The following is a 27,078-nucleotide window of genomic DNA, read 5'->3' as shown; positions in this document are numbered from 1 at the left end:
ATTAGTCACATCGGCATCGTGTCCGGTGAATCCATCACAATCTGATCAGTCTGAAATGACCAATGTGGTTGTGGCTCTGTTGGATCTTAAGGAGGTTCGAAGAAGAAATGGGAGTGAGACAAAAAGTCAGCTGATCAAAAGTCTTTAAAAGACAAAATCTTGGCAAAAATGTAGATTCAGTGTCATTTTGGGTCAGGTATTCACACTGTAATGATCTCTTGATGGCAAAGGCAAAAAAAAAAGCCTTTGCTTTGAACGCGATGGGATTGTTGAGCTTCATATCAACAGCCTCTCGAAGCACGCCATTGCTGCCGATTATGGATGCAGTGAGACCTGATGGTACAATTGAATGCATCACATAATCACTTCACAGTTCCACATGTCCAAAAGGAGTAGGAAGAAGCAAAGCTTATTAAATCCTACCCCTCCATCTGGTACTTTTACAATCAGTAACTGTTATATTTGTTCACTTCCTGCCTTTTAATATAATATAATAATAATATATAATCTATAATAATAATAATATAATTTAAGTTTTTAATTAATATTTATTATTATTTTATTATTATTTTTTATTAAAAATAATTTAATTTTTTTAATATTATTTATTTATTTATTTATTTATGACATAATGGGTACCATAGTAAGTGTCAATATAGTTATATATATATATATATATATATATATAGCACATCATGACTGGTTCAAGACTCTTCATCCTTGTATTTAGCAAACATCAACTGCTTGTATTGTTTCTTGAATTGGCTCATCGTTGTGCATTGTTTGAGGTCCTTACTCAATCCATTCCATAGTTTGATTCCACATACTGAAATGCTATGGCTTTTTAATGTTGTCCTAGCATATAAGGGTCATGGAACAAAAAGGTCAAGTGATGGATGCAAAAAAATGTCACCTGCACTGAGCAAGACAGGACCCGATTGGATGTCCGCCAAGAGACAGGAATAAGGGTTACTAGTGCCAAGTGCCGTCCAATAACCATCAGACATGTCATTCAATCTCACAAAATTGCCGGTTTGGAATGCACACAGTAGCACCAAACACGGGACATTGAGAGGTGGAAGAAAATTTTATTCTCCGATGAGACAAAAGGTACCTCTGACGGTCCTGATGGCTTCCAACGTAACTATCATGACGAGGAGATCCCAGCTGAGATGTTGCTTTTCATTCAATGGAACAGTGGAGCTTCAGGTTGTGCAGGGCGTCAAACGGCAGATGGTTATGTGGAGATGTTGCAGGGGTCATCACTCATAACTGAAAGGCCCCGATCTGTATGTGCAAAATACATGTATATATTAAGGGCAGCCATAACTGTGATGTGGCCCACAGTGACACCCCTGCAAGTCTATAGGGTCCATTTTAGGACAGTGTTAACTGAACCGGGTTCTTCTGGGTTAAATGTTATCTACATTTTTGTGTTAGCAAAAACAACCTTGTATAAAAAGGCCTTTCACTGATAGCAAAGCACCATCTCCATCATCCCAGCCGCTTTATCTGCTCTCATCAGAATATTTTGCGGTAGTGATAACCTCACACGGCATCAAAATGTTGGATGGGCAACCCCCCTCCACCCTCCTTTTCCTCCCTCTCTCACGCTCTCTGGCGGCTGTTGACGTGCTAACGAGCGTAGAATCACACGGCATAGACAACGCCGCACGGCCTAATTTGCCTCTTGGCTGTTTAGCATTCCACTGCTGCAGAGAGGGAATCCCCAGGAGCCCATTATGCCTATTTTGTTGTGAATTAAATAAGCGTTGAAGTGTCGCTTATTTCAATGTTATTTCAAATCATTAATTTTCATCTGGTTCCCACAAAGACTACAGTGTCCCCGGAGAGTCTACGAGAGCGAGAGGAAATGTTAGATGCAGCTGATTAAGAGGTTATAGAATGATTGATACTGTATAAAAAAGTGTTATAATCTCTTAAGTGGCTTGCTAGAAAAAGACAGATCCAAAATAAATCAACGTTTTGATTGCATGTATAAACCACACTGGCCCCTGAACTGGGGGTCTGACTTTTTAAAGGTTAATAGAATCATTGTGACTAATGACTTGCTTAATTATCATGCATGTGATCCTTGTATTGTAGCCAAGCATCACATAATGGCAACTCTCGTTTTTTTTTTCACAGTCCCTCCCACCATCCACCCATTTGAGTTCCCTCGCTTTTCCATCGGTCAAAGAGTCTTCATCCCGTGTGTGGTTATGTCTGGCGACCAACCCGTCTTCATCACCTGGCAGAAGGACGGTCGGCCAATACCAGCCAGTCTCGGCGTCACTATTGACAACATCGACTTTACCAGCTCTTTGCGCATCTCCAATCTTACGCTCATGCACAACGGCAACTACACATGCATTGCACGCAACCAAGCTGCGGCTGTGGAGCATCAGAGTCAGCTCATTGTTCGAGGTAAGGTGACAAAACAAAAAAATTTATTGTGTAGAAAACAATCCCGTGCTAATTTTTTGATTTTATTTTTAATTGGTCTGTGGGATATTGCAAAACAACAACAATTGGACACCCCTCTGCTAAACTAACCAATAGGAATGTAGCAGTATGCCATAATCACGGTACGGACTTGATCGGTTGAGTCCGTTTTGAGTAGCCAAACAGAATGTTCTGTACCAGAAAGGTTAGCATTGTAATTTTATGTAAGGTAATCAAACATTATCAAGAACGGTATTTTTATAAAAAGAATGACGTTTTGGCTGTCGATTTTGGAAGAAGTAGCAGAATGTGGATGTTTGACTTGCAGTTCCTCCCAAATTTGTGGTGCAACCAAAGGACCAGGATGGCATCTACGGTAAAGCTGTGATTCTGAACTGCTCGGCTGAGGGATATCCTGTTCCTACCATCCAATGGGAGTACTCCAAAGGTAGAAACACAGCCTGGATGTCATGAATGTACAAACATATCATTACATACACAGAGCAGCACCGCATCAGATCTGAGATGAAAAACATCGGCGAGGAAGGTCATTCTTATTTCTGTACTTGTATGAAATAGTACTGCGGGTTGTTGGTCTATTCATGAGATTTGCCATACTTAAAATGAACACCTCAGTCACTAATAATACATACAAGATTACATACAAGAATTACCGTATTTTTCGGACCATAAGTCGCACTTTTTTTCATAGGTTGGCTTGTTTCATTTGTTGGTTGGCTGGTTCCTGCCACTTATACTCCAGAGTGACTTATAAATGAAAAAAGTGTTTATGTTACATAAACACTGGACACCTTCTCTGTTCATGTGCAGCTGAATAACCATTGTGTTAGCATATCTTACACCTATTCAGCCTGTTCTCTATTCTTTTATTGTTAGAACTTGCCTTCCAAGAGGACGTAATGTCTGTTTTGGTCAAGTAGTTTATAGAATAAATTACCCGCAAAAAATGCGACTTATAGTTTTTTTCTACCTAATTATGCATTTTTGGCTTGTGCGACTTATACACCGGAGCGACATATAGTCCAGAAAATAAAGTAATCGACTGAAAAAATAATCGTTATCGTCCAAATATCGTATTTTCCGGACTATAAGTTGCATTTTTTTTCCTAGGTTGGCTGTTCCTGCGACTTATACTCCAGAGCGACTTATAAATGAAAAAAGTGTTTATGTTACATAAACACTGGACACCTTCTCTGTTTATGTTTATTTTTTGTGTAGCTGAATAACCATTGTGTTAGCATATCTTACACCTATTCAGCCTGTTCTCTTTTATTATTGTTAGAACTTGCCTTCCAAGAGGACGTAATGTCTGTTTTGGTCAAGTAGTTTGTAAAATAAATTACCCGCAAAAAATACGACTTATACTCCAGTGCGACTTTTTGATATTTCCGAAAATACAGTAAATGCCACAAAATGTACAAAAACAAAACACCACTAACAAGTTGATGTACTTTCTTCCTACATACTAGGTGCCGGGGTCCCTCAGTTCAAACCAATTGCCCTCAACTCCGGTTTTCGGATCGAGGTCCTGGTCAACGGCTCTCTACTCATCAAACACGTGCTGGAAGAAGACAGTGGCTTCTATCTTTGTCGAGTCAGCAACGACGTCGGGGCGGATGTCAGCAAGTCCATGTATCTTAATGTTAAAAGTAAGTCATGTGTGTCACCTTTTCTCTCTGTGAATCTGACCTATAGTTCTTTTTTTTGGCTAAATATTGTTATGATAATGGTTTAATTTCATTTGATCACATTACAATTGAGTGCATCACATAATCAGTTCACAGTTCCACATGTCCAAAAGGAGTAGGAAGAAGCAAAGCTTATTAAATCCTACCCCTCCATCTGGTACTTTTACAATCAGTAACTGTTACATTTTTTGTTGTGCTTTTTCTGTATTTCACCCAAATTGGGGTGGTATAGGTCTTATACCATGTCCTGTACTACAGGTGTCAAACTTAAGATCCGGGGGCCAGATTCGGCACGCAATATCTTATTATATGGCCCTGCAAAAAGCCTGGAAAAAAAAAATCCAATAAAATACCCTTTTTAACTTCTTAAAAATTATCTTATAATTCAGAAAATGTTATAATAATATACAATTATTAGTATTTTATTTGGTATTTTTTTTAATTAAATTAAAATTAATAATTGTACAAATTATACAATGGTTAGTTGTATAATGAAATTACTGCTTGGAACCTGATTTTTATGGTAATGTTAATGGTAATTAATGTTAATTGAATGCATCACATAATCAGTTCACAGTTCCACATGTCCAAAAGGAGTAGGAAGAAGCAAAGCTTATTAAATCCTACCCCTCCATCTGGTACTTTTACAATCAGTAACTGTTACATTTGTTCACTTCCTGCTTTCCATAATACAGTTTAAGTTTTTTTTTTGTTTGTTTGTTTTTAAATAATGTACCTCATACCGAAGTACGAGGTGATATTTCCATTCTGTCGTCTTTCAATCATGCTAACTAGTAACTGTCAGCCCACTAGCACGGTACTTTCTCTCATGATGTTCAATGTCCGCTTTGTGCCTCAGAGCAAAGGTTGTTAATTTCCGCTGCTGTGTGTGTGTGTGTGTGTGTGATCGTTGCTACCGGGGCGTTGGGGTTTTGGCTCTGGTTTTGATCAACCACTGCGAGACGAGGCTTATGCCCCCTTGGCTCTTATCAAGTGACAGCAGAGTACTCCCCCGCTGAGCTTCACGCTCTGTCTGCCAGCTGAACAACAGTCAACCATCTTTTGGACCGTTCCTGTCTGAAACATCACACATTGATTCACTGCTATTTACAGTCAAATATATTAATACATAGTAGTTTTTTTTCTTAGTTACAACATCATTTGTGATGACTTTTGCATAGTACTGTAGTACTGTACAGTATATACTAGATGTGTACGTGTCAGCAGTCCCTCTGGAGCAATCTGTGCTCTTGAGGAGGCAGGTTGTTGTTGTGATACTTGTGTTATCCTGATCTGCACCCCCATTGCTCCCTGTAGTAATCAGAGTCTTCTCGGGCCCCCGGAGAGCCACACCTCATCCCCTACCTTATGTGTGTATGTGCATGTGTGTGTGTGTGGAAAGAAACACAGCTTGTTAACCGCCTTCTTTTGTTGCTAAAAACACGCAACACTCAACTGTTTGTTTGCGGTTGTAATATTCGTCACCGTTATAGTATATTCTGTACACACTGTACTGCGCTTATGTTGTTTATCCAGGACAGCCGGCACCGTTTGAGCAGCTACTTAAGAGGCTTAGGAGGCCAATTAGAGAAGCACGCAGGCTGACGCATGCTAAAGTACTCACGTGACGGATAGTATGATCTTCGCTTTGTATTATTGGCTGCCCAAAGTGTGGCTTCATGAGAAAACAAACACTACAGAATCTATAATGGGGTTTTAATGAGATGCACAGGGGGTGTATTATTCGGTAAAGGTCATGTGACACAGGTGAGCAAGTATTTGCGCACATGTGTTTGTGAAAGGAACTATTATAAAAGAATAATGGCACAGCCACTCATCTTTACCTAAATGAATTGCTGCTATAGCGATGTCCTAGCTTGGCGCTTGAGTATTTGTTCCTCGGCTATAATATGGCATCATAATACACTATGCATCATTCTGGCATGGACACTAACAACAGCATAGGCTGCATACATTTACCGCACTGGGATTCACACGCTCATTCCTGCTGTTTTTATTTTCCCTCTTAAGTATCAAACAGCTTCTTATGCAACTAATAATCCATTACAAATGATTTTTATGTGCTTCCTCGTCAAGCATCCTTACCTCCAGTCAATTCATTACCAATCCGCATTGGATGCTATCAGACAGCAAGTGAGTGTTTATCAGTGCCAATTAAGAGCAATCAAGGTAATTAGGCATCATAATGTCACTAGATACAGCAATGAGGGCAGAGGACATAATGAGGTGTCTATGAAGAGAAGCGCTAAATGGCCGTGTGGTCATTGAACAGCACCCTTCAGAAAAACAGAAGCAGCGCCCTTTTGGTATGATCTGTATCTCTTTCATCGTCTTTACTCGTCCGGGTCCTCGTCCGTGCAAGCCGCCTTCCAGCTCCTGCGCGCGAGGCCCGCCCCCTTCTCCAGGCATACATTTCCTCTCATGCTCCATGTCCAAGCCAAATTGTGCAGCTAAGGAAATTATTTCAGTACATTGCAGACGGCCAGTGAACTAGTCAGCTCTGCACATACTCCTCCCCCCCCCCCCACCACCACCACCACCACCGACCCCCCCATATCCTGGCCAGCTCATCCCCAGCTCCCACTTACAGAGTGCCTGCAGGGCGGGGAGCTACACTCATCTCTGCTCGTCTTCTCTCTCGCCCCATGGAGCCCACCGTGCCCTGTGGCCAACACTAGTGTCCAATGCCGTCCGATTTCAGTGTGCTCCAAACATAGCTGATAACATTATTATTGAAATCCATTTTGAGTCCATTTTGTGTACAACAGAGGTCAAAGATTGGTCAGTAGGAACAGCATAAAGTAGAAAAAGCAAACCTGGTAGAAGAAGACCAGGTTGTCCATGCTTTGGGTTTTCTCTAATGCACACATTCATTCATTTTCTACCGCTTTTCCTCACGAGGGTCGCGGGGGGTGCTGGAGCCTATCCCAGCTGTATTCGGGCAAGAGGTGGGGTACAGCCTGGACTGTACAGGGCACATATAGACAAACAACCATTCACACTCACATTCATACCTATGGACAATTTTCAGTCGCCAATTAACCAGTGGCTAATAGTCTAAAAATAAAGAATTCATTTCAAGAAATGCTGCAAATGTTTGACAGACAGTATGAATGGCCTGCAAGAAAACACGTGTCACAAATGGCAATTCCACAACTTCACAGAGTGAACGATGATAGTGCAATATTTCCTTTACTATATCATGATATGGTATCATAATTTTTGGACTATTAATATTAATATATTTTGTGGCCGTATTCAACCACAAAACAGTAACTCATTCATTCATTTTCAAACAAACATTCACACTCACATTCATACCTATGGATAATTTGGAGTCGCTATTAACCTAGCATGTTTTTGGAATGTGGGAGGAAAAACGCAGTACCTGGAGAAAACCCACGCATGCACGGGGAGAACATGCAAACTCCACAAAGAGATGGCCGAGGGTGGAATTGAACCTAGCTGTGAGGTCTGCGCGCTAACCACTCGACCGCCGTGCGGCCTAATGCACACATATACATACAAATATGTCTTAAAACCAACCAGGCTTTACCATGATTATGATTGACTGCAACATGTAGTTCATGCAGCTCTTGTGCAACACAAAATCATCCGCATGGAGCAATGGGAAAATCCAATAAACTGAGTGAAAATGCCAGAAAGAGACTGCTGTCCACAGTGGAGACAGTTTTACTCCATTTGACTAAAGGATGCACATAAATTAACTAATTACACTAATTATTAAGAAATCTGTTTGCCGGACTTGAGGTGAGACTTTCAAACCTAAACAACCGCAAAGCATGGCAGTGGCGACATCATAATCGAGGGGCTGTTTTGGTTTTAGAGTATACAGACCGGTGCATAAGAGGAAGCAAGAGAGGGAGATGAGGTAGCGGGAGAGAGGAGTGCAGAGACTGCCCAATTCTGGTTGGCATGGCAACCTGGCCAGGTGAAAGGAAGCCTGGGAGTGAGGAGGGAGTCGGTGGGGATGGGGGTGTTGTCTCGTGAGAGTAGCCAATCAGCAGCCGGCTCATCTGAATCCCCTGCAGGCTTAGTGTATCATCACTGCCCTCTGGGCGGCTGTGGAGGAACAGTGTTCTATAAACACACATTGGGAGAAAGAAAAAAAAAGTGTTTTGTTTTTGCTTTGGATGTGGAATTAAAATGGCTTTTTGATTTATTTATGTTGACATGAAATGCCTACTGCCACACACAGCAGTACTATATATATATTTTATTATAATTATATTTTATTATATATATTATTATATTTTATAATAATATTTAATTATATTATATTTTGTCAACCTCCTACATGTAAATGCTTGTAGTTTGACTGGTTTTCTGTTGCCCTAAAATGACTTTGGTTGGGCTTTTAGCTGAAGCTTTTCTGGTTACATGGATGTATAGCATGTGTATAATGATACAAACATCACCTTTGATTTGATGTCTATCTATTTATCCTCCACATTATTTTTTTTATTATTATTTATATATATATATATATATATATATATATATTCTCCACATTATTATGATTACTAATTATTGATATACATATATATATTTGTTTAATATGTATTTATATTTATTATTATTTATCTTCTTTTATCTCTGGTATTATATGGGAACCAGACATTTGTGTATTTATTCTCCTCATTATTATTATTTATATATATATATTTTATACATAATAATATATTATATATATTTATATATAATTTTGTATATATTTATATATAATAATCTATTTATTCTCCACATTATTATTATTATTTTTATATTTATTTTAATATATATTTTTATTTATTATTATTTATCTTCTTTTAGCTCTGGTATTATATGGGAGCCAGACATTTGTGTATTTATTCTCCACATTTTTATTATTTATTATATATGTATATATACATTTTATTTATTTATTTATTTATTTATTATATATATTTATATTTATTATTATTTATCTTCTTTTATCTCTGGTATTATACGGGAGCCAGACATTTGTGCAATGACAATAAAGGAAGTCTATGTATTTACCTATCTACCTATCAGTGACCATAGAAAGACAACCACGCTGCCCCACCTTTACTGAGAGCTGGAGGCTTTAAAAGATGACAAAGAAATCTAAAATTCCATGCAGTTTTAATAGATTTTTTTTTCTCTTTGATGCTGAAATCCATTTGGTATTTACAGTGCAGACATCTTGTTTTCCACTGCATAGTAGCCAAGCTGCTTCCACCCTGTGCTGTTTGTCACCTCGCGGTGTGTTCCGACGTTCCAGGAGTGTCAACAACATTGGCAAAATGGGAGTAGCTCCGCTCTGAAATGATAACATTTACGCACAACCCGAGCTGTGATATTTTTCCCCAATGTCTTCTCTAAATGCAACTTGCTGAAAATTCAAGCGTGTCATGTAAAATAAAACTGCGTTCTTTCTGTTGGACGTGTCCCAGACGGAGTAAATAAGAGATGAGGCTTAAATGTTTGCAAGCTCTTGCCTGACACTACTCATCACATCACTGGAATCATGCTTTGCGTGTGTGTGTGTATGTGTGTGTGTTTGTGTGTAAGCTTGTGTGTACATCTGGATGACTATCCGGGGAATGGAGAGCTGCTCCTGTGTGAGCGATATTGCCGGTGTGTATTTCGAAGGTTGATTGTACCTTTTTGGCACCTCACATACAAGATCCATGCCAAAAGAGCTTGTTCCATGAAATGACTACTAAAAGGAATCAGCCATTTTACAGGAAAATTGCTTAAAATGCATTGTGGCTACCTCCATTGTGATTATGTGTTGTCTTATTCGTTTTTGGCTTAGTTCCCGCCATGATCACATCCTACCCCAACACCACGCTGGCCACACAAGGTGAGGAGAAGAAAATGAGCTGCACGGCTCACGGTGAGAAGCCCATCATGGTACGCTGGGAGAAAGAGGAACGGATCATCAACCCTGAGACCAGCCGCTATGTAGTTACAGTCAAGGAGGTGGGAGATGAAGTCATCTCCACCCTGCAGGTAAGGAAAGGTTCATGCATATGAATAGAAAACATATGGCTCATGTTTTGTGTTGGTTTTTGTTTTCTCGGGCAGCTGTGACTACAGATGTAGTTTACCACAGTATACACTAATTACTTTTTTATAGGGTATGTAGTCTTTTTGGTGTACCAGCCTGTTTTTAACGTGTACTCAGAAACTTTGTCAAATGGACCTGATCATGTTACTGTGCCTTTCACCCATTTTTCTTCTGGAAATCTCGGTGCATCTGGCAACCATCCCTTCTGTCTAGAGCTGTCTTTTATCATCTTTGACTGATGGACTGATGGTGGATTAATAAATGCTGCGCAGATGATAAGCGAAACATCTTCTAAGACACCGTGAAAAGTCCATTTCCTATTAAGTCAACGCCATGAGAACAAAATATGTGTTGTTCTTGTGAAAAAGTCAACAACAGGAATTAGTGATTTATACTTACTTACTTATTACACTATTTGGTGTGGTGCGTTTGGTCCGTCAGAAAACAAAAACATTGTTTGGGAATTGAAAATATATCAACATGAACATTCTGACATTGGTTTCAATTAGTTGAGGGAGTAGTCTAAAACCAAGGCGGAATAAAAAATAATATGTTTTATAAATAAAATAAAAAACATTTAAAAATTCATGCATTCATACAATTATTGTTAGGACCAGTGGCATCATTAGGCCTATTTTAGGGGGGCTTCAGTTTTAAAATGTTTTTTTTATAGATTTTTTTTGTGTGATGTTATTTTTTACAAAAAAAATCTCTTGTCTTTTTTTTGTGTGATGTTATTTTAAAATATCTATTAAATATATTTAAAAATAAAATCTCATTTTATTTTTATATTTTATATTTTATATTTTATATTTTATATTTTATATTTTATATTTTATATTTTATATTTTATATTTTATATTTTATATTTTATATTTTATATTTTATATTTTATATTTTATATTTTATATTTTATATTTTATATTTTATATTTTATATTTTATATTATACGGCAAAAGCAGGCTACTACTAAATCTGAACAAAAGTGGGAAAGTTACGTATATCCCGGTTCTTGTTCCTTATTTGTTTTTTTGTTTTTTTTTTTAAACATCTACTACATTCATTCATATCCCGTGCATCTCCAAGGGGCTAAGCCCCCCCACCCTGTCCTCAGAACCTAGTGACGCCCCTGGTTAGCACGTTTCATTGGCCATAAACTGGTTGTGGTTCACCCATCAGATCATGCCCACAGTCAGAGAGGACTCAGGATTTTTCTCCTGCCATGCCATCAACTCCTTCGGTGAAGACAGAGGAATCATCCAGCTCACAGTACAAGGTATTTACCCTCATCTAATGCTGGAAAATGTACAGTGGAAATCTATATGAGCAATGGCGAACAACAGTCCAAGTCCAAATTTATTTGTGGCATACCCCGCCCCCCAAATGTGTGATTTATTTGCATGGTGTACCCTACTCTTTGCAGAGCCCCCAGATCCACCAGAGGTGGAGATCAGAGAAGTGAAAGACCGAACCATTGCCCTGCGTTGGACCATGGGATTTGACGGCAACAGCCCCATCACCGGCTTCGACATTGAAAGCAAGAACAAATCAGGTTGGGGAAAAATATAGTTATGTTGTCACAGCTCGATCAAACATCTCCACGTGTGGTCAGCAGTGAATCATCGCCGCATTCACAAATACGACCGATCCAGGTCCTTAAACTGATACCCTCCCCTTTTTGACAGCCTCCTGGGACACCGCTCAGAAGACCAAAGATGTCTCACCTCAGCTCAACCAGGCCACCATCATCGACCTACACCCCTCCTCCACCTACAACATCCGCATGTTTGCCAAGAACCTCATCGGAAAGAGTGAGGCCAGCAATGAGCTCACCATCACCACTGATGAAGCAGGTGATATATCGCACGTTTCAAATCCACTTCCTTGGTGAACGGTCCACTTGAAACAAGCACCACAGGAAATATATGTTGTATTATTACCAAAATTCCCACAAATTCTGTAATTCTGCATTTTTCCATCACAACATTCCCATTGTAAACAAATAACTTGAAATTTCTTAACCGATTTAACCATTCCAACATGAAATTCCCACTTTTCCGGGAATTCCAAATTTTTACCTACAGTATTTCAATTTGGGGCTGCACGGCGGACGAGTGGTTAGCGCACAGACCTGAAAGCTAGGAGACCCCAAGTTCAATCCCAACCTTGGCCATCTCTGTGTGGAGTTTGCATGTTCTCCCCGTGCATGCGTGGGTTTTCTCCGGGTATTCCGGTTTCCTCCCACATTCCAAAAACATGCTAGGTTAATTGGCGACTCCAAATTGTCCATAGGTATGAATGTGAGTGTGAATGGTTGTTTGTCTATATGTGCCCTGTGATTGGCTGGCTACCAGTCCAGGGTGCACCCCACCTCTCGCCTGAAGACAGCTGGGATAGGCTCCAGCACCCCATGCGACCCTAGTGAGGATAAGTGGTAGTAAAATGAATGAATGAATGAATGAATAATTTGAGTGTTAAGTTGCTGTGTGATGAATTTAGTGATGTTAGTAATGTGTTCTTTGAAAGATGACACAGTGTGTCAGACTGTTGACCTCTTGAGATTTTCGATGGGTTGACAATTTTTTGACTCCAATTTTTTTTACTCCAAATTGTCCATAGGTATGAATGTGAGTGTGAATGGTTGTTTGTCTATATGTGCCCTGTGATTGGCTGGCTGGCCACCAGTCCAGGGTGTCGCCAGTCCGCCTCTCGCCCGAAGTCAGCTGGGATAGGCTCCAGCACCCCATGCAACCCTAGTGATGATAAGTGGTAGTAAAATGAATGAATGAATTTCAGTTTAGGTTCAGCTCCTTAGCATTCACATGCAAAATTCTCCCAAAATTTCAATTTTCTTGTCCACCCCAGTTTGCACTGCTCGCGAGAAGGTTACTGCTTGTGACGTCGACAAAAAGATCCAAATGCAGACAGAAAGACAGACAAGAAGCCAAAGGAGGGACGTGTTGATGGGGTCAATTCATTAGCATCACAGTGACATCAGCCCCATTGGCTCTGGCATTATTGAACACACGCTGACCCTGCACTAAAAGCAAAACTTTTCAATTAGCGGCCTCAGTAGTAAATGTCACACAATGGTCAATAGAGTCAGTCTGGACCCCTTTCTGCAAATTAGCCCCTGATCCATTCATCTCCCCCCGCACAGCACTTCTACTCACCCCCGGCTCTTCCCCTTTTTAAAGACACCCATCACATTTGTGCTAACAGCCAGGTCCACATGCACTTAAAACATTCAGTATTTGTCTTTGGAGACAGCTTTTTGTTAATGAACTCAGCGGGTTATAAATCTGTCCTCAGCTCCTGACGGACCTCCTCAGGATGTGCAGCTAGAAGCTCTCTCTTCTCAGAGCATCAAAGTTTCCTGGAGGGTAAGTTATTCCAGGTGGTCCTCGGATTACAAAACCAGCTCCACTACACTCCCACATATGTGTAAACAAAGGTTTCTGAACATTTATCATATGATTAACTGCCAGGCCTTTTTCTCCTCTGCAAGGCACCCAAGAAGCATCTCCAGAACGGAGCAATCAGAGGCTACCAGGTGGGCTACAGGGAATACAGCTCAGGTGGAAACTACCAGTTCAGCGTAATCAGTGTGGAAACAACGGGAGACAATGCAGAGAGCCTGGTATTGGACAACCTCAAGAAGTTCACCCAGTACGGGGTGGTGGTGCAGGCCAGCAACAGCGCAGGAACCGGGCCGTCTTCTACAGAGGTAGCTGCCACGACACTGGAGGATGGTAAGAAAAACACCCACTCAACCTCAATGCTTAAAAAATAAATAAATACATCAAATTTTATGTCAATTGATATCAATTACGGGAATTTTTACGGAGGTTATTTTAGTTTGAAGTTTTAATAATAATAATAGATTCTTTTTTTATTGTTTATTGTTAATTGTTATTTTTTTTTTTTTTTTTTTTTTTTAAATTTGGGTGGATTCAAATTATACTGCACTTTTCATTCTTCAGAATCACAAAGTGCTTCACAGGAAAAATGAATGAAAAAGAGTTTATTTTTATTTTTATTTTTATTTTTATTTTTATTTTTATTTTTATTTTTATTTTTATTTTTATTTTTATTTTTATTTTTATTTTTATTTTTATTTTTATTTTTATTTTTATTTTTATTTTTATTTTTATTTTTATTTTTATTTTTATTTTTATTTTTATTTTTATTTTTATTTAATTTGGATGGATTCAAATTCTAATGCACTTTCCATTCTTCAGAATCACAAAGTGCTTCACAGGAAAAAATTATTTAAAAAAAGAAAAAAAATACAGTTAGAAATCTTACAATTTTTCATGTTTTGTTATTTGTTGCAAGCCGTCCAACATTGTTCGATAGTCTTTGAACCCACCATCTAAATTTCTCCCATGGTAACTCTGTATACATGAGAATATATACAGGAGAATATGAGAATATACAGGAGAATTTTGGAATATTCCACTTGTTAGTACATAGATAATACAAATTCTGTGGGTTGTTTATGAACAAGGCAATGCAACTGATGCTGTTATGATTTCCAAAGAGGCTGACAGTGTGTGAGGGGACTTCAAAATGATCTTATATCACACCCTAGTGGGGATTACTGGGTACTGCTGCATGCTATATCTCCACTCCTGTTGTGGAATAGAAATGAAACCCACTAATCCAGTCTAGTTCATCGTCTCATTCTCACCTCTTTTGTTTCTTTCTCAGTTCCAAGTCGTCCTCCAGAGAACGTCCAAGCCATGGCTACATTTCCAGAGGTCATCTCTCTGTCCTGGTTGACCCCTCCTAAAGATGCGTTGAATGGCAACCTGCTGGGTTTCAGGGTTATCTACTGGGCCAACCTGCCTGATGGAGGTACATTTATACTTGCTTCCATTTTATTGTCTTATATAGAAATATGAAATCCGGACTAAAAGCGGGTCACGTGTGATTCCTGAACATTCTCCGGATTGCAGCAGTATATTTAGAAGCTGGCCTGTCCCGGTCTTAGTCTTAGTGTGACTCAGTTGTTTTTATTCAAGTTATTTTAGCATATGCTTGAAAATTGCTATGAGCTAAAGACGGTGCGATGCTGAGTCAGCAGGGATGTTAAGCGATGCCGGTGAGTAAGACGTCGCTCGGAGTCACCCCAGGTGCATTGGTGCAAGGAATCCTTTCTTTTTGCAGACATTGATAAAAGCCTGTGTCCAGCCGCTGACACGGGACGACATGCGACGCCTTTGTCGCATGCTGTGTTTGCGTGAGTGTGATTGGTTGTGACAGCATAATTACCTTTGACCCCTGCTCTGTCGCATCATATTGGCCTGCATGTTGAACATGAGTGCTTAAGGACTCGACAGCCATGAAGAGTTTGCATGGAAACAGTCTGTGATCTGAGTGGGTGAGTGCTAAAAAAAAAAAAAAAACTATGTCAGTACTATTTTTGGTTTGTTTATAATATATCCATGGCTGTAACTCAGTCAATGTGGATATGTATGTGTACTTTTGACCAAAAAAACACCCCCACCACAAGCTCTTTGCTCTCTAAAGGTTTGTTAGTTGTAAAAATCCTCCCCCTTAGGACGCTAAGTGGGTTTCGAATAGAGGATAAGGGAATCTTAAAGAACCAAATCATAAAACGAGAACCAGATTATTTATTCCTGACAACAATACCTAATACAGACGTCCGGGCTTATCTGCAGTCCCTGTATGCCTACAAGTAAGCGGGTCTTATTACAGCGCAGCTGCAAATAAGCACCCTTCCTTTCCCTGCCCGGCCTTTTATACACTCAAGATTGTGTAAGAGGCTGGAGTCCTGGACCAATCAGCTTTCGCCACTGCCCTTGCTTGAACCGCTTTCCTTTGTTCTCTGGGGCATCAAGGCATCTTTTCCTTTGTTCGCAGGGGCATCAAGGCATCTTTTCCTTTCCAGGAGCATCAAGGCATCTGGAACATTCTGCTTTTCCTTTGTTGCAAAGCAAGCTGTCATATGCGTACCCGATGTTTCCACCTTAACTGTCAGTTTTCACGTTAGTCCCTTTTTTTGTGTGGGTACGTGTATAAGTAGCTTTTATACAGAGACTATGTGTTTGCTTTTATCTTTAGCTAGCAAAATTGAGCAAATACCTTCACTTTCAACAAGATGGTTGCTCCTCACATGATTACTTTGTATGGTCATATAATCACACTGCTTATTTGCAGCTGCGCTGTAATAAGACCCGCTTACTTGTAGGCATACAGGGACTCCAGATTGGTCGTGAGAGGCCAGAAGACATAAAAGATGAAGTACTTCTATTTAATCTGTGAAGACAAGTTAAAAGTTGGATGGAAACAGAGATACGGTCTGACCAGTGTCGCCATGACATATCAATAATTTAGACGCTGACAGCAGAGGTTAGCGGGTTGCCAGACAAGGCCTGCCACCCCTCTAGACCTTGGATACTTGCTTGCTTACATTTTCTGATTGAATTTGACATCCAATTGAAGACTGGTTTGGACGTAATATTTATTTATGGCCAAACCAGCTCGGGTTTGGACCCATCTTCACTGAAGAGCTGGATTTGACTTGTCTTTGTCTCTCCACAGAGCTTGGAGAGATCAGTAACGTGACAACTTCCAAGCCCTCGCTGGAGCTGGATGGCCTGGAGAAGTACACCAACTACAGCATCCAGGTGTTAGCCTTCACTCGAGCAGGCGACGGAGTTCGCAGCGAACAGATTTATATCCGCACCAAGGAGGATGGTAGGCGGTTCTCAGACCATCACTTTTCTTGAGTTGACTTTGTGGTCATTTAATAATTGCATTGATTGTGATTTTAATGCAAGCAGTAAATCAGTATAGTCTAAATTGGTAATGGTAATGGTAATGGTTTAATTTCATTTGAATGCATCACATAATCAGTTCACAGTTCCACATGTCCAAAAGGAGTAGGAAGAAGCAAAGCTTATTAAATCCTACTCCTCCATCTGGTACTTTTACAATCAGTAACTGTTACATTTGCTCACTTCCTGCTTTCCTAATATAGTTAATTTTTTATAGTATAGTGTTATTATTATTATGTTTTAATTTTTTTATTAAAAAATATTAATTAAAAAATTATTAAATTTTTGTAATTTATTTTTATTTTTTTGGTCACATATGATATGACCATACAATGACATAATGGGTACCATAGTAACTGTCAATATAGTGATATTATAGTATAGTGTTGTTATTATTATTGTTTAAAAAAAAATTATTATTACATTTTTTAATTATTTATTTATTTGTTGTCACATATGATATGACCATACAATGACATAATGCGTACCATAGAAACTGTCAATATAGTGATATTATAGTATAGTGTTGTTATTATTATTGTTTAAAAAAATTATTATTACATTTTTTAATTATTTATTTATTTGTTGTCACGTATGATATGACCATACAATGACATAATGGGTACCATAGTAACTGTCAATATAGTGATATATATATATATATATAGCACATCATGACTGGTTCAAGACTCTTCATCCTTGTATTTAGCAAACATCAACTGCTTATATTGTTTCTTGAATCGACTCATCGTTGTGCATTGTTTGTACATTGTTGTCTATCCTATTAAAATTGTTAAATGACAAAAAAAAACTAAGCAATATCCTGGGATAGTTACATCATAACCATTCCAAGAAGTTTTCCCATAAAGTGTTATCATCTTATGGGTTGAATATTGCTGAAGTAAGAATGTTTTTGTATTCTAGTTCCTGGTCCTCCTGGCGGTGTGAAGGCAGCGGCTGCTTCCAACTCTGTGGTGTTTGTGTCCTGGCTTCCTCCTGTCAAAGTGAACGGCATCATCAGGAAATATACTGTTTTCTGCTCCAATCCGCATCCCACGGTAATAACACATACGTTGTAGTACCGGTAGTATAGCCGTTGGTGGTGGACATTGTTAAGAGGCATTTGGATTCTTCCTGTTTGTTGTCGCCTGCAGCAAAATAAAGAATGTCACAACAAGAACATGTATTGGTGTTCACGACATTGGTGCCATAAAGGAGTATTTTTCGACACTTAGGTCAGCAGTGAATTTGAGGCAGCCCCGGATGTGTTTTTCTACCGCATCCCCAACCTGAGCCGGAACCGACAATACAGCATTTGGGTGGTTGCTGTCACTGCTGCAGGCCGTGGAAATGCCAGCGAGATCATCACTGTGAAACCCATGGCGGAAGGTGAGTGGATCTTTTGCAGGTTTCAAATGAGTGCAGCTTCGAAAAAACTCAAAATGTTTCAATGTTGAGACTATTCCACTATTGGATTCCAATAAGTCTTATTTTACTATCAATCACAGTCATATACATTTTTACATAGAATGTATATGTTTAGGTTGCACGGTGGTCGAGTGCTTAGCGCGCAGACCTCACTGCTTGATTCCACCCTCTGCCATCTCAGTGTGGAGTTTGCATGTTCTCTCCGTGCATGCGTGGGTTTTCTCCGGGTACTCCAGTTTCCTCCCACATTCCAAAAACATGCTAGGTTAATTGGCGACTCCAAATTGTCCATAGGTATGAATGTGAGTGTGAATGGTTGTTTGTCTATACGTGCCCTATGATTGGCTGGCCACCAGTCCAGGATTAAGCAGTAGAAAATGAATGAATGAATTAATCATTTGAGTGTTAAGTGTTGCACAGTACACAGAAGTAGACCACAAACGTGAAGCCATGCAAGAAGCGATGTCACAGCGGGTGCAAACAAATGCTCCTAACCTTTGCTGTGATCCTGTCTGCGCTACATATTCTTAGCTAGTCGGATAAGATCACAGATGCAGATAAACCTGAAGATGTCAGGACCCGTGGGTCTTATCATCATCGCCTTCAGGTCCTTTCTGAAGTGTCGGTAGTGGAAGGAGAGGAGGGAGATATGCATCACATGATGTAGGGAGAATAATGGACAGTAAAAGTGATGAAGTGTTTTAGGCTCCCGACTAAAATGCCATCTTACTGTGTGTTGGCAATATAGTGATATTGTAGTATAGTGTTGTTATTATTATCATTTTTAAAATTGTTAAAAAAAAATTAAAAATTATTTTAAAAAAGTATTTCATTTCTGATTTTTTATTTTTTGTCACATATGATATGACCACACAATGACATAATGTGTACCATAGTAACTGTCAATACAGTGATAGTATAGTATAGTGTTATTATTTTTTTATTTAAAAAATGTTTTTCAATAAAAAAATATATATTTAATTTTTTTTATTTATTTATTTTTTTATCATATATGATATGACCATACAATGACATAATGGCTACCATAGTAACTGTCAATATAGTGATATTATAGTATAGTATAGTGTTATTATAATTTTTTTTATTAATTTTTTTTCATAAAAAAATTATAACATTTGTTTATTTTTATTTTATTTTTTTTGTCACCTATGATATGACCATAAAATGACACAATGTGTACCATAGTAACTGTCAACATAGTGATATTATAGTATAGTATAGTGTTATTATTTTTTATTTTATTTTTTTTTTTACATTTTTTTTAATTAAAAAAATATATTAATTTTTTAAATTTACTATTTATTTATTATTTATTTTTTGTCACGTTAAAACATTTTGCCTTTATTTATTTTGCAGCTCCGGCATGCATCTTGACCTTCAACAGGACAGTCACAACACCCTGGATGAGAGACATTGTGCTGCCTTGCAAGGCGGTGGGTGATCCGTCTCCAACAATCAAATGGCTGAAGGAGATGTGAGTGTCGCTTTAACCGTGGATGAAAGCATCCCTTCTCGTCGCTCAGACGTATAGTGGTATGATCACTGACCTCGCACATATGTGTTGCAGCAACGGAACCCCTGCACCCGTCGTGATTGACAGCCGGCGCAGTGTTCATGGTAACGGCAGCCTTGTGATTCGCACCGTGAAAGCGGAGGACTCGGGGAACTACACTTGTGTGGCCAGTAATAGCTTCGGCTCCGATAAGATCGTCCTCAACCTGCAGGTTCAAGGTAGGAAAAGCAGCACATAAAAAGGACAAAAATACCAAATAAAAGACCAGGATGTTTTTGTTGTTGTCTGTCAAGGACTATTACATGTCATTTGAAATGCATGATGGTTGTAAAAGGGTTACTTCATTCCATCCAAACTCCAAATCTCATCATCTTGGAGTTACTGAAATGATCTTCCCAGTGGTTATACTGGGACAATGGTTGTACAACAATCCGAGGATCTCCTTTAACGTTCTACCAGAATTTTGCTTGTAGATTTTGCAGGACACACATGATAAGTTAACTTGTTGCATACTTCTTACTACTGTAAATGCTTCACTGGTATATAAACTGCACCCACTGAATTGAATATAAAATATTGGCTAGTGCGGCAATGCCACCTCTCTTCACCAGAGGGAGCCACAGAGCCTGGAGCCAATGGGAAAAACCTTATGGAAAAACTTTCAAATGTTTTAACTCATATTGGTACATGTTTGTATATTTGTCATGTACATCATTTGAGTGAGACTGCACGGCGGTCGAGTGCTTAGCGCGCAGGCCTCACAGCTAGGAGACCAGGGTTCAATTCCACCCTCTGTGTGGAGTTTGCATGTTCTCCCCGTGCATGCGTGGGTTTTCTCCGGGTACTCCGGTTTCCTCCCACATTCCAAAAACATGCTAGGTTAATTGGCGACTCCAAATTGTCCATAGGTATGAATGTGAGTGTGAATGGTTGTTTGTCTATATGTGCCCTGTGATTGGCTGGCGATCAGTCCAGGGTGTACCTCACCTCTCGCCCGAAGACAGCCGGGATAGGCTCCAGCACCCCATGCGACCCTAGTGAGGATAAGTGATAGTAAAATGAATGAATGAATCATTTGAGTGTTAAGTTGCTGTGTGATGAATTTAGTGCTGTTAGTAATTTGTTCTTTGAAAGATGACACGGTGTGTCAGACTGTTACCTCTTGAGATTTTCTATGGGTTGACAATTTTTTGACTCTAATTTTTTTTACTCCAAATTGTCCATAGGTATGAATGTGAGTGTGAATGGTTGTTTGTCTATATGTGCCCTGTGATTGGCTGGCGATCAGTCCAGGGTGTACCCCGCCTCTCACCTGAAGACAGCTGGGATAGGCTCCAGCACCCCCCACGACCCTAGTGAGGATAAGCGGTAGAAAATGAATGAATAAATTAATAATTTGAGTGTTAAGTTGCCGTGTGATGAATTTAGTGTTGTTAGTAATGTGTTCTCTGAAAGATGACACAGTGTGTCAGACTGTTGACCTCTTGAGATTTCTGATGGGTTGACAAGTTTGAACTCAGTGATTAAAGTAAAGGAGATCTTTAAAGGTGAAAAAAAGGATTTACGGTATATGTGTTGCCATTTTTCTCCTGACTGTCAAACGTAAATGTCTGTCTTCTGTCAGTTCCACCTGACCAGCCTCGCCTCACGGTGACCAAGACCACCACAACTTCCATCACACTGTCCTGGATACCTGGAGACAACGGTGGCAGCTCCATTAGAGGTCATACACACTTGTGCACAAACGCACAAACACACACACACACAGAGTGTTATCATATCAGAATATTCAATAGTTATGTTTGATTTACAGGTTACATATTGCAATATTCAGAGGATAACAGTGAACAGTGGGGGAACTTTGCCATCAGTCCGAGTGAGCGGGCCTATCGGTTGGAGAACCTCAAGTGTGGCACCTGGTACAAGTTCACACTCACGGCCCAGAATGCTGTGGGGCCTGGGCGCATCAGCGAAATCATCGAAGCAAAGACCCACGGCAAAGGTGGGAAACGTGATTTTTTTTTTTTTTGGAACAGTACCGGTTCATGATATGAATGATTCTTTGTGGTTCCTAGGTTGTTCCTCAACATTCAAAATGGATGCTCTATAGTACTGACAAAATGAGTGGCGGCAAACAGTAATTCTATTCCTTCCCTCCATCTCCATCTACAGAACCTCAGTACTCCAAAGAACAGGAGCTTTTCACCAGCATCAACGCCACCCGCGTGAAGCTCAACCTGAGCGGTTGGAACAACGGCGGCTGTCCCATCACCTCCTTCACACTGGAGTACCGACCCATGGACTCGCCTTCATGGACCACGGCGCAGCGCACCTCCCTCACCAAGAGCTACATCCTGTACGACCTGCAGGAGGCCACCTGGTACGAGCTGCAGATGAAAATCTACAACAGCGCCGGCTACGCTGAGAAGAGGATCAAGTTTGCGACGCTCAGCTACGACGGCAGTGAGTTCACACGCTCGTACCGTGCTACATGCTACATGCTACATGCTACATCCCACATGGGCTGTCAAATTGAGAAGGTCAATTGAGATCATTGACAAAAAAAAAAAAACATGTTCTTTACAGGTACCATTGCTCCGCTAGTTAAAGCACCCAACGTGAGCGAGGACACCTCTGGTGGCGGCGAAGGTTTGAAGATGATGGTGACCATTTCCTGCGTCTTGGTGGGAATTGTCGTCATCTTCATCAGCCTGCTGGTACTGCGGAGGAGGAGGCGTGAACAGAGGTTGAAGAGACTCCGAGGTAAGAACTTTATGACCTTGGGCATTCGTTCTCAAGGACATTAAGGTTCTAGTCAAGGCTTGGGCTTCAATGGATAACACCAGTATCAGTATTACAAAACCACTACATTTGTCCGTCATACGGTTTCTGCAGAATGACAGAAAGTGGCTTCATTGTGTTGCCAAACGTTGACATATTTTTTACATCGACAGTCATTAAATGCGTAGATGTGATTCGGAACGAGACAGAAGCCGAGGATAAGTTGTATAGGCCGTTTACTCTTCACTGAACAACAAACAATCCCATTTTGGAGTGGCCTTTTATTGTGGCCAGTCTAAATCTAATGCTGTAAGGCGACCGGGAGACTCCACTTTTTATATGACTCCTTGCTTATCTTTATGCTAACACATTGTTTATTCCCTTTGCTAACCAGATGCTAAAAGTTTGGCTGAGATGCTAATGAGGTAAGAAGCTTCATCCAAAGAAACATTTCTTAGCTTCATGGCGGTAATCATGGCGGTAATCGAGCATTTCATCTTTTCCAGTAAAAACACCCGCCCAGCAGAGCCGGTCAACAAGCAGCAGCAAACACTCCGAATGCACATCGACATTCCCAGAGCTCAGCTTCTCATCGAGGAGCGAGACACCATGGAGACTGTTGGTAAGGACGTCATAAACTCGTACGGCACTTTCCATGAGCGAATATTTGGTTTCTGAGCTTTTCTTTCGTCGCTTTTCTACAGACGACAGATCCACTGTGTTACTGACTGATAACGACTTTGGGGAAACACAGAAACAGAAGTCATCCACAGTCACCCACACGGTCCACTACCAGTCCCTCTCCCAGGCCACCGGTCCTCTGGTAGATGTGTCTGATGCCAGACCAGGAACCAGTAAGTCCAGTACGGACGCTTTTTTTTTTACTTTCAGAAATTGTCTTAAAGGCGTTCCATGTCATGAATGTTAAAGACGTTAGGGTCACATGCTTTCTAAATACCAGAGTTTAAAGCAAAATATGATAAGACTACGTTAAAAAGCCATAGCATTTCAGTATGTGGAATCAAACTATGGAATGGATTGAGTAAGGACCTCAAACAATGCACAACGATGAGCCAATTCAAGAAACAATACAAGCAGTTGATGTTTGCTAAATACAAGGATGAAGAGTCTTGAACCAGTCATGATGTGCTATATATATATATCACTATATTGACAGTTACTATGGTACTCATTATGTCATTGTATGGTCATATCATACATGACAAAACATAAATAAATAAATAAATAAATAAATAAATAAATAAATAAATAAATAAATAAATAAATAAATAAATAAATAAATAAATAAATAAATAAATAAATAAATAAATAAATAAATAAATAAATAAGTAAATAAGTAAATAAATAAATAAATAAATAAGTAAAAAAAAATAATAATTTTTTTAATTCAAAAAAAATTTTGTTTATTAAAATATTAATAATAATAAACTATACTATACTATAATATCACTATATTGACAGTCACTATGGCACCCATTATGTCATTGTATGGTCATATCATACGTGACAATAAATAAATAAATAAATAAATAAATAAATAAATAAATAAATAATACATTTAAAAAATGTATAATTTTTTTTATTTAAAAAAATTTAAAAAATGTTAAAACATTTAAAAAATAATAATAATAACACTATAATATCACTATATTAACAGTTACTATGGTACACATTATGTAATTGTATGGTCATATCATATGTGACAAAAATAAATAAATGAAAAATGCAATAATTTTTTTATGTTTTAAAAATTTCAGAAATTTAAATAATAATAATAACACTATACTTATACTATAATATCACTATATTGACAGTCACTATGGCACCCATTATGTCATTGTATGGTCATATCATACGTGACAATAAATAAATAAATAAATAATACATTTAAAAAATGTATAATTTTTTTTATTTAAAAAATGTTAAAACATTTAAAAAATAATAATAACACTATAATATACTATAATATCACTATATTAACAGTTACTATGGTACACATTATGTCATTGTATGGTCATATCATATGTGACAAAAATAAATAAATGAAAAATGTAATAATTTTTTTATGTTTTAAAAATTTCACAAATTTAAATAATAATAATAACACTATACTTATACTATAATATCACTATATTGACACTTACTATGGTACCCATTATGTCATTGTATGGTCATATCATACGTGACAAAAAAATAAATAAATAAATAATGATTTTTTTAATTTGTAAACATTTTTTAAAAAATTACGAATTATAATAATAAATAAAAAAATTAATTATATTAGGAAAGCAGGAAGTGAACAAATGTTGCAGTTACTGATTGTAAAAGTACCAGATGGAGGGGTAGGATTTAATAAGCTTTGCTTCTTCCTACTCCTTTTGGACATGTGGAACTGTGAACTGATTATGTGATGCATTCAATTGTAATCTGATGCATGTTCAAATGAAATAAAACCATTACCATTACCATATGCAGTACAGCGGGAGTCATGGCTCCCTATACCAGTTCCAAGGACTAACCAGAACCTGTACCTGTACCAAGTATCCGGTTGAACCAGAATGCCGAAAACCATATCTGATATTATTGATCAAAACGTCCTTCATTTATTCTTCGCTGCATAAACGACTCACATTCCCTTCTTCCTTCCCCTCAGACCCGACTGCCCGCCGCACAGCCAAAGCCGGCCCGGCTGCTCGCAACCGCTATGCCAGCCAGTGGACCCTGAACCGCCCGCATCCCCCCGTCTCCTCCCACACGCTAAGCACCGACTGGAGGCTTCCCACGCCCAGAGTGGCGGGCTCTGTCGACAAGGAGAGTGACAGCTACAGCGTGAGCCCATCTCAGGATACAGGTCAGCGAGGAAATAAATATATCACCCCCTCCTTAATGAAGATAAGGAACAGCACGCTAACGCCCCCCTTGACCTTGACCCCGTTTCCAGACCGTGCACGCAGCAGTATGGTGTCAACGGAAAGCGCCTCCTCTACTTACGAAGAGCTCGCTCGAGCCTACGAGCACGCCAAGATGGAGGAGCAGCTGCGCCACGCCAAGTTCACCATCACCGAATGCTTCATCTCCGACACCTCCTCAGAGCAGATGACCGCCGGCACCAACGACTACACCGACAGCCTGACCTCCAGCACGCCGTCCGAATCAGGCATCTGCCGCTTCACCGCTTCGCCGCCCAAGCCTCAGGACGTCAGTCGGGTCATGAACATGGCCGTGCCCAAGGCCCACAGACCGGGTGAGACTCAAGTCTTGATGTCACGATGCAGCTCGATGAAGTCCTAACGTGGCACATTCCGAACTTGTGTGTGTTTGTCGTCCTGCAGGGGGCGAGTTGGTTCACCTTCCTCCGTACCTGCGCATGGACTTCCTGTTAAATCGAGGCATGTCCTGCTCGGGGTCATCCAGGGGGACGGCCAGCGGGGAGAGAGCAGCAATGGGTCAGGCCTGTCTGGAGCCCCAGAAGAGTCGCTCACTGAAGCGACCTTCCCGCATGGCGCCCCCGACGCCGTCAGAGGCCCCACAGGCCAGCAGGGACCCCTCTGCCGCCGCTGCTGCCGCTGCCGCCGCCGCCGCCCAATGGCAGCCCGGCTCGGCCGCCACGCTCCCACACAGGGAGGGCTCAGACCTGGCCCAGGCCGCCAAGCTCAGCACCTCCCAGGAGTCCCTGCTGGACTCGAGAGGACATCTGAAACAGAGCAGCAACCCCTACGCAAAGTCCTACACGCTGGTATAACAGCAGGGGGGGGTCTTGGCTGGGACTCGAACTCCACTTTAACACTGGACTTAACACTCAAGTGCAGTAAACGGACTCTCACCACGCAGTTCTGTATATACGTCCTTGCCCTCCGAGGGAGGTTGGCCTCACTTTTACTAATCCACTTTTATTTATTTCACAACTTTATTTTCTTTCCTCTTTCTATTTCGTTCTTTTCCACATGAAAAAAAACCCGTCAGGAATGACTGCAGTCATGAGGGGAATATGATTTGAATATTGTTTTTTTTTATACTACGAGTGATTATTAATATTAATAATACAATAAGTTGACGTCTATTAATAATCATTCAAAGTGGATTACCAATTGGTTCTATTCTGACCGAAGAACTTGGAATTGCTTTTGTTTTGGTTTTCTGGAACACAACATGGAATAACACAAACTTGGAACAAAAAGAAAAATCATTTCACTTTTCAGCTGCTCTGAAATTGGTACTTTTTACGAAGAAAAACAAAAAAACAAAAAAAACACAAAA

At 39.7% G+C, this 27,078-nt stretch overlaps 1 protein-coding gene across 2 annotated transcripts in view; it reads left to right on the top strand.

Annotated features, from left to right (window-relative positions):
* Positions 1 to 27,078, top strand: part of dscama (Down syndrome cell adhesion molecule a) — a 90,658-nt gene extending 63,580 nt beyond the window's left edge. The window contains exons 9-33 of one of the 2 annotated variants that reach the window (XM_058087998.2): positions 2,149 to 2,427; positions 2,774 to 2,893; positions 3,936 to 4,115; positions 9,997 to 10,193; positions 11,431 to 11,527; positions 11,675 to 11,803; positions 11,937 to 12,104; positions 13,564 to 13,634; positions 13,760 to 14,003; positions 14,965 to 15,111; positions 16,822 to 16,977; positions 17,982 to 18,115; positions 18,293 to 18,446; positions 19,863 to 19,980; positions 20,074 to 20,237; positions 21,644 to 21,742; positions 21,833 to 22,021; positions 22,192 to 22,482; positions 22,606 to 22,782; positions 23,195 to 23,225; positions 23,307 to 23,422; positions 23,505 to 23,654; positions 25,475 to 25,672; positions 25,763 to 26,065; positions 26,154 to 27,078. In XM_058087998.2, coding sequence (XP_057943981.2) covers positions 2,149 to 2,427; positions 2,774 to 2,893; positions 3,936 to 4,115; positions 9,997 to 10,193; positions 11,431 to 11,527; positions 11,675 to 11,803; positions 11,937 to 12,104; positions 13,564 to 13,634; positions 13,760 to 14,003; positions 14,965 to 15,111; positions 16,822 to 16,977; positions 17,982 to 18,115; positions 18,293 to 18,446; positions 19,863 to 19,980; positions 20,074 to 20,237; positions 21,644 to 21,742; positions 21,833 to 22,021; positions 22,192 to 22,482; positions 22,606 to 22,782; positions 23,195 to 23,225; positions 23,307 to 23,422; positions 23,505 to 23,654; positions 25,475 to 25,672; positions 25,763 to 26,065; positions 26,154 to 26,563 — 4,322 coding nt within the window. In that variant the 3' untranslated portion in view covers positions 26,564 to 27,078. Of the gene's footprint in view, positions 1 to 2,148; positions 2,428 to 2,773; positions 2,894 to 3,935; positions 4,116 to 9,996; positions 10,194 to 11,430; positions 11,528 to 11,674; positions 11,804 to 11,936; positions 12,105 to 13,563; positions 13,635 to 13,759; positions 14,004 to 14,964; positions 15,112 to 16,821; positions 16,978 to 17,981; positions 18,116 to 18,292; positions 18,447 to 19,862; positions 19,981 to 20,073; positions 20,238 to 21,643; positions 21,743 to 21,832; positions 22,022 to 22,191; positions 22,483 to 22,605; positions 22,783 to 23,194; positions 23,226 to 23,306; positions 23,423 to 23,504; positions 23,664 to 25,474; positions 25,673 to 25,762; positions 26,066 to 26,153 lie in introns of both variants that reach the window. The other variant, XM_058087997.2, reaches the window with a different exon arrangement.

Source organism: Doryrhamphus excisus, linkage group LG21, assembly GCF_037039965.1.
Source record: "Doryrhamphus excisus strain RoL-2023G ecotype Guam linkage group LG21, RoL_Dexc_Guam_v1.1, whole genome shotgun sequence".
NCBI lineage: Eukaryota > Metazoa > Chordata > Actinopteri > Syngnathiformes > Syngnathidae > Doryrhamphus > Doryrhamphus excisus.
Note: the sequence above shows the minus strand (reverse complement) of the source record. Positions and strands in the feature narration are given on the sequence as shown.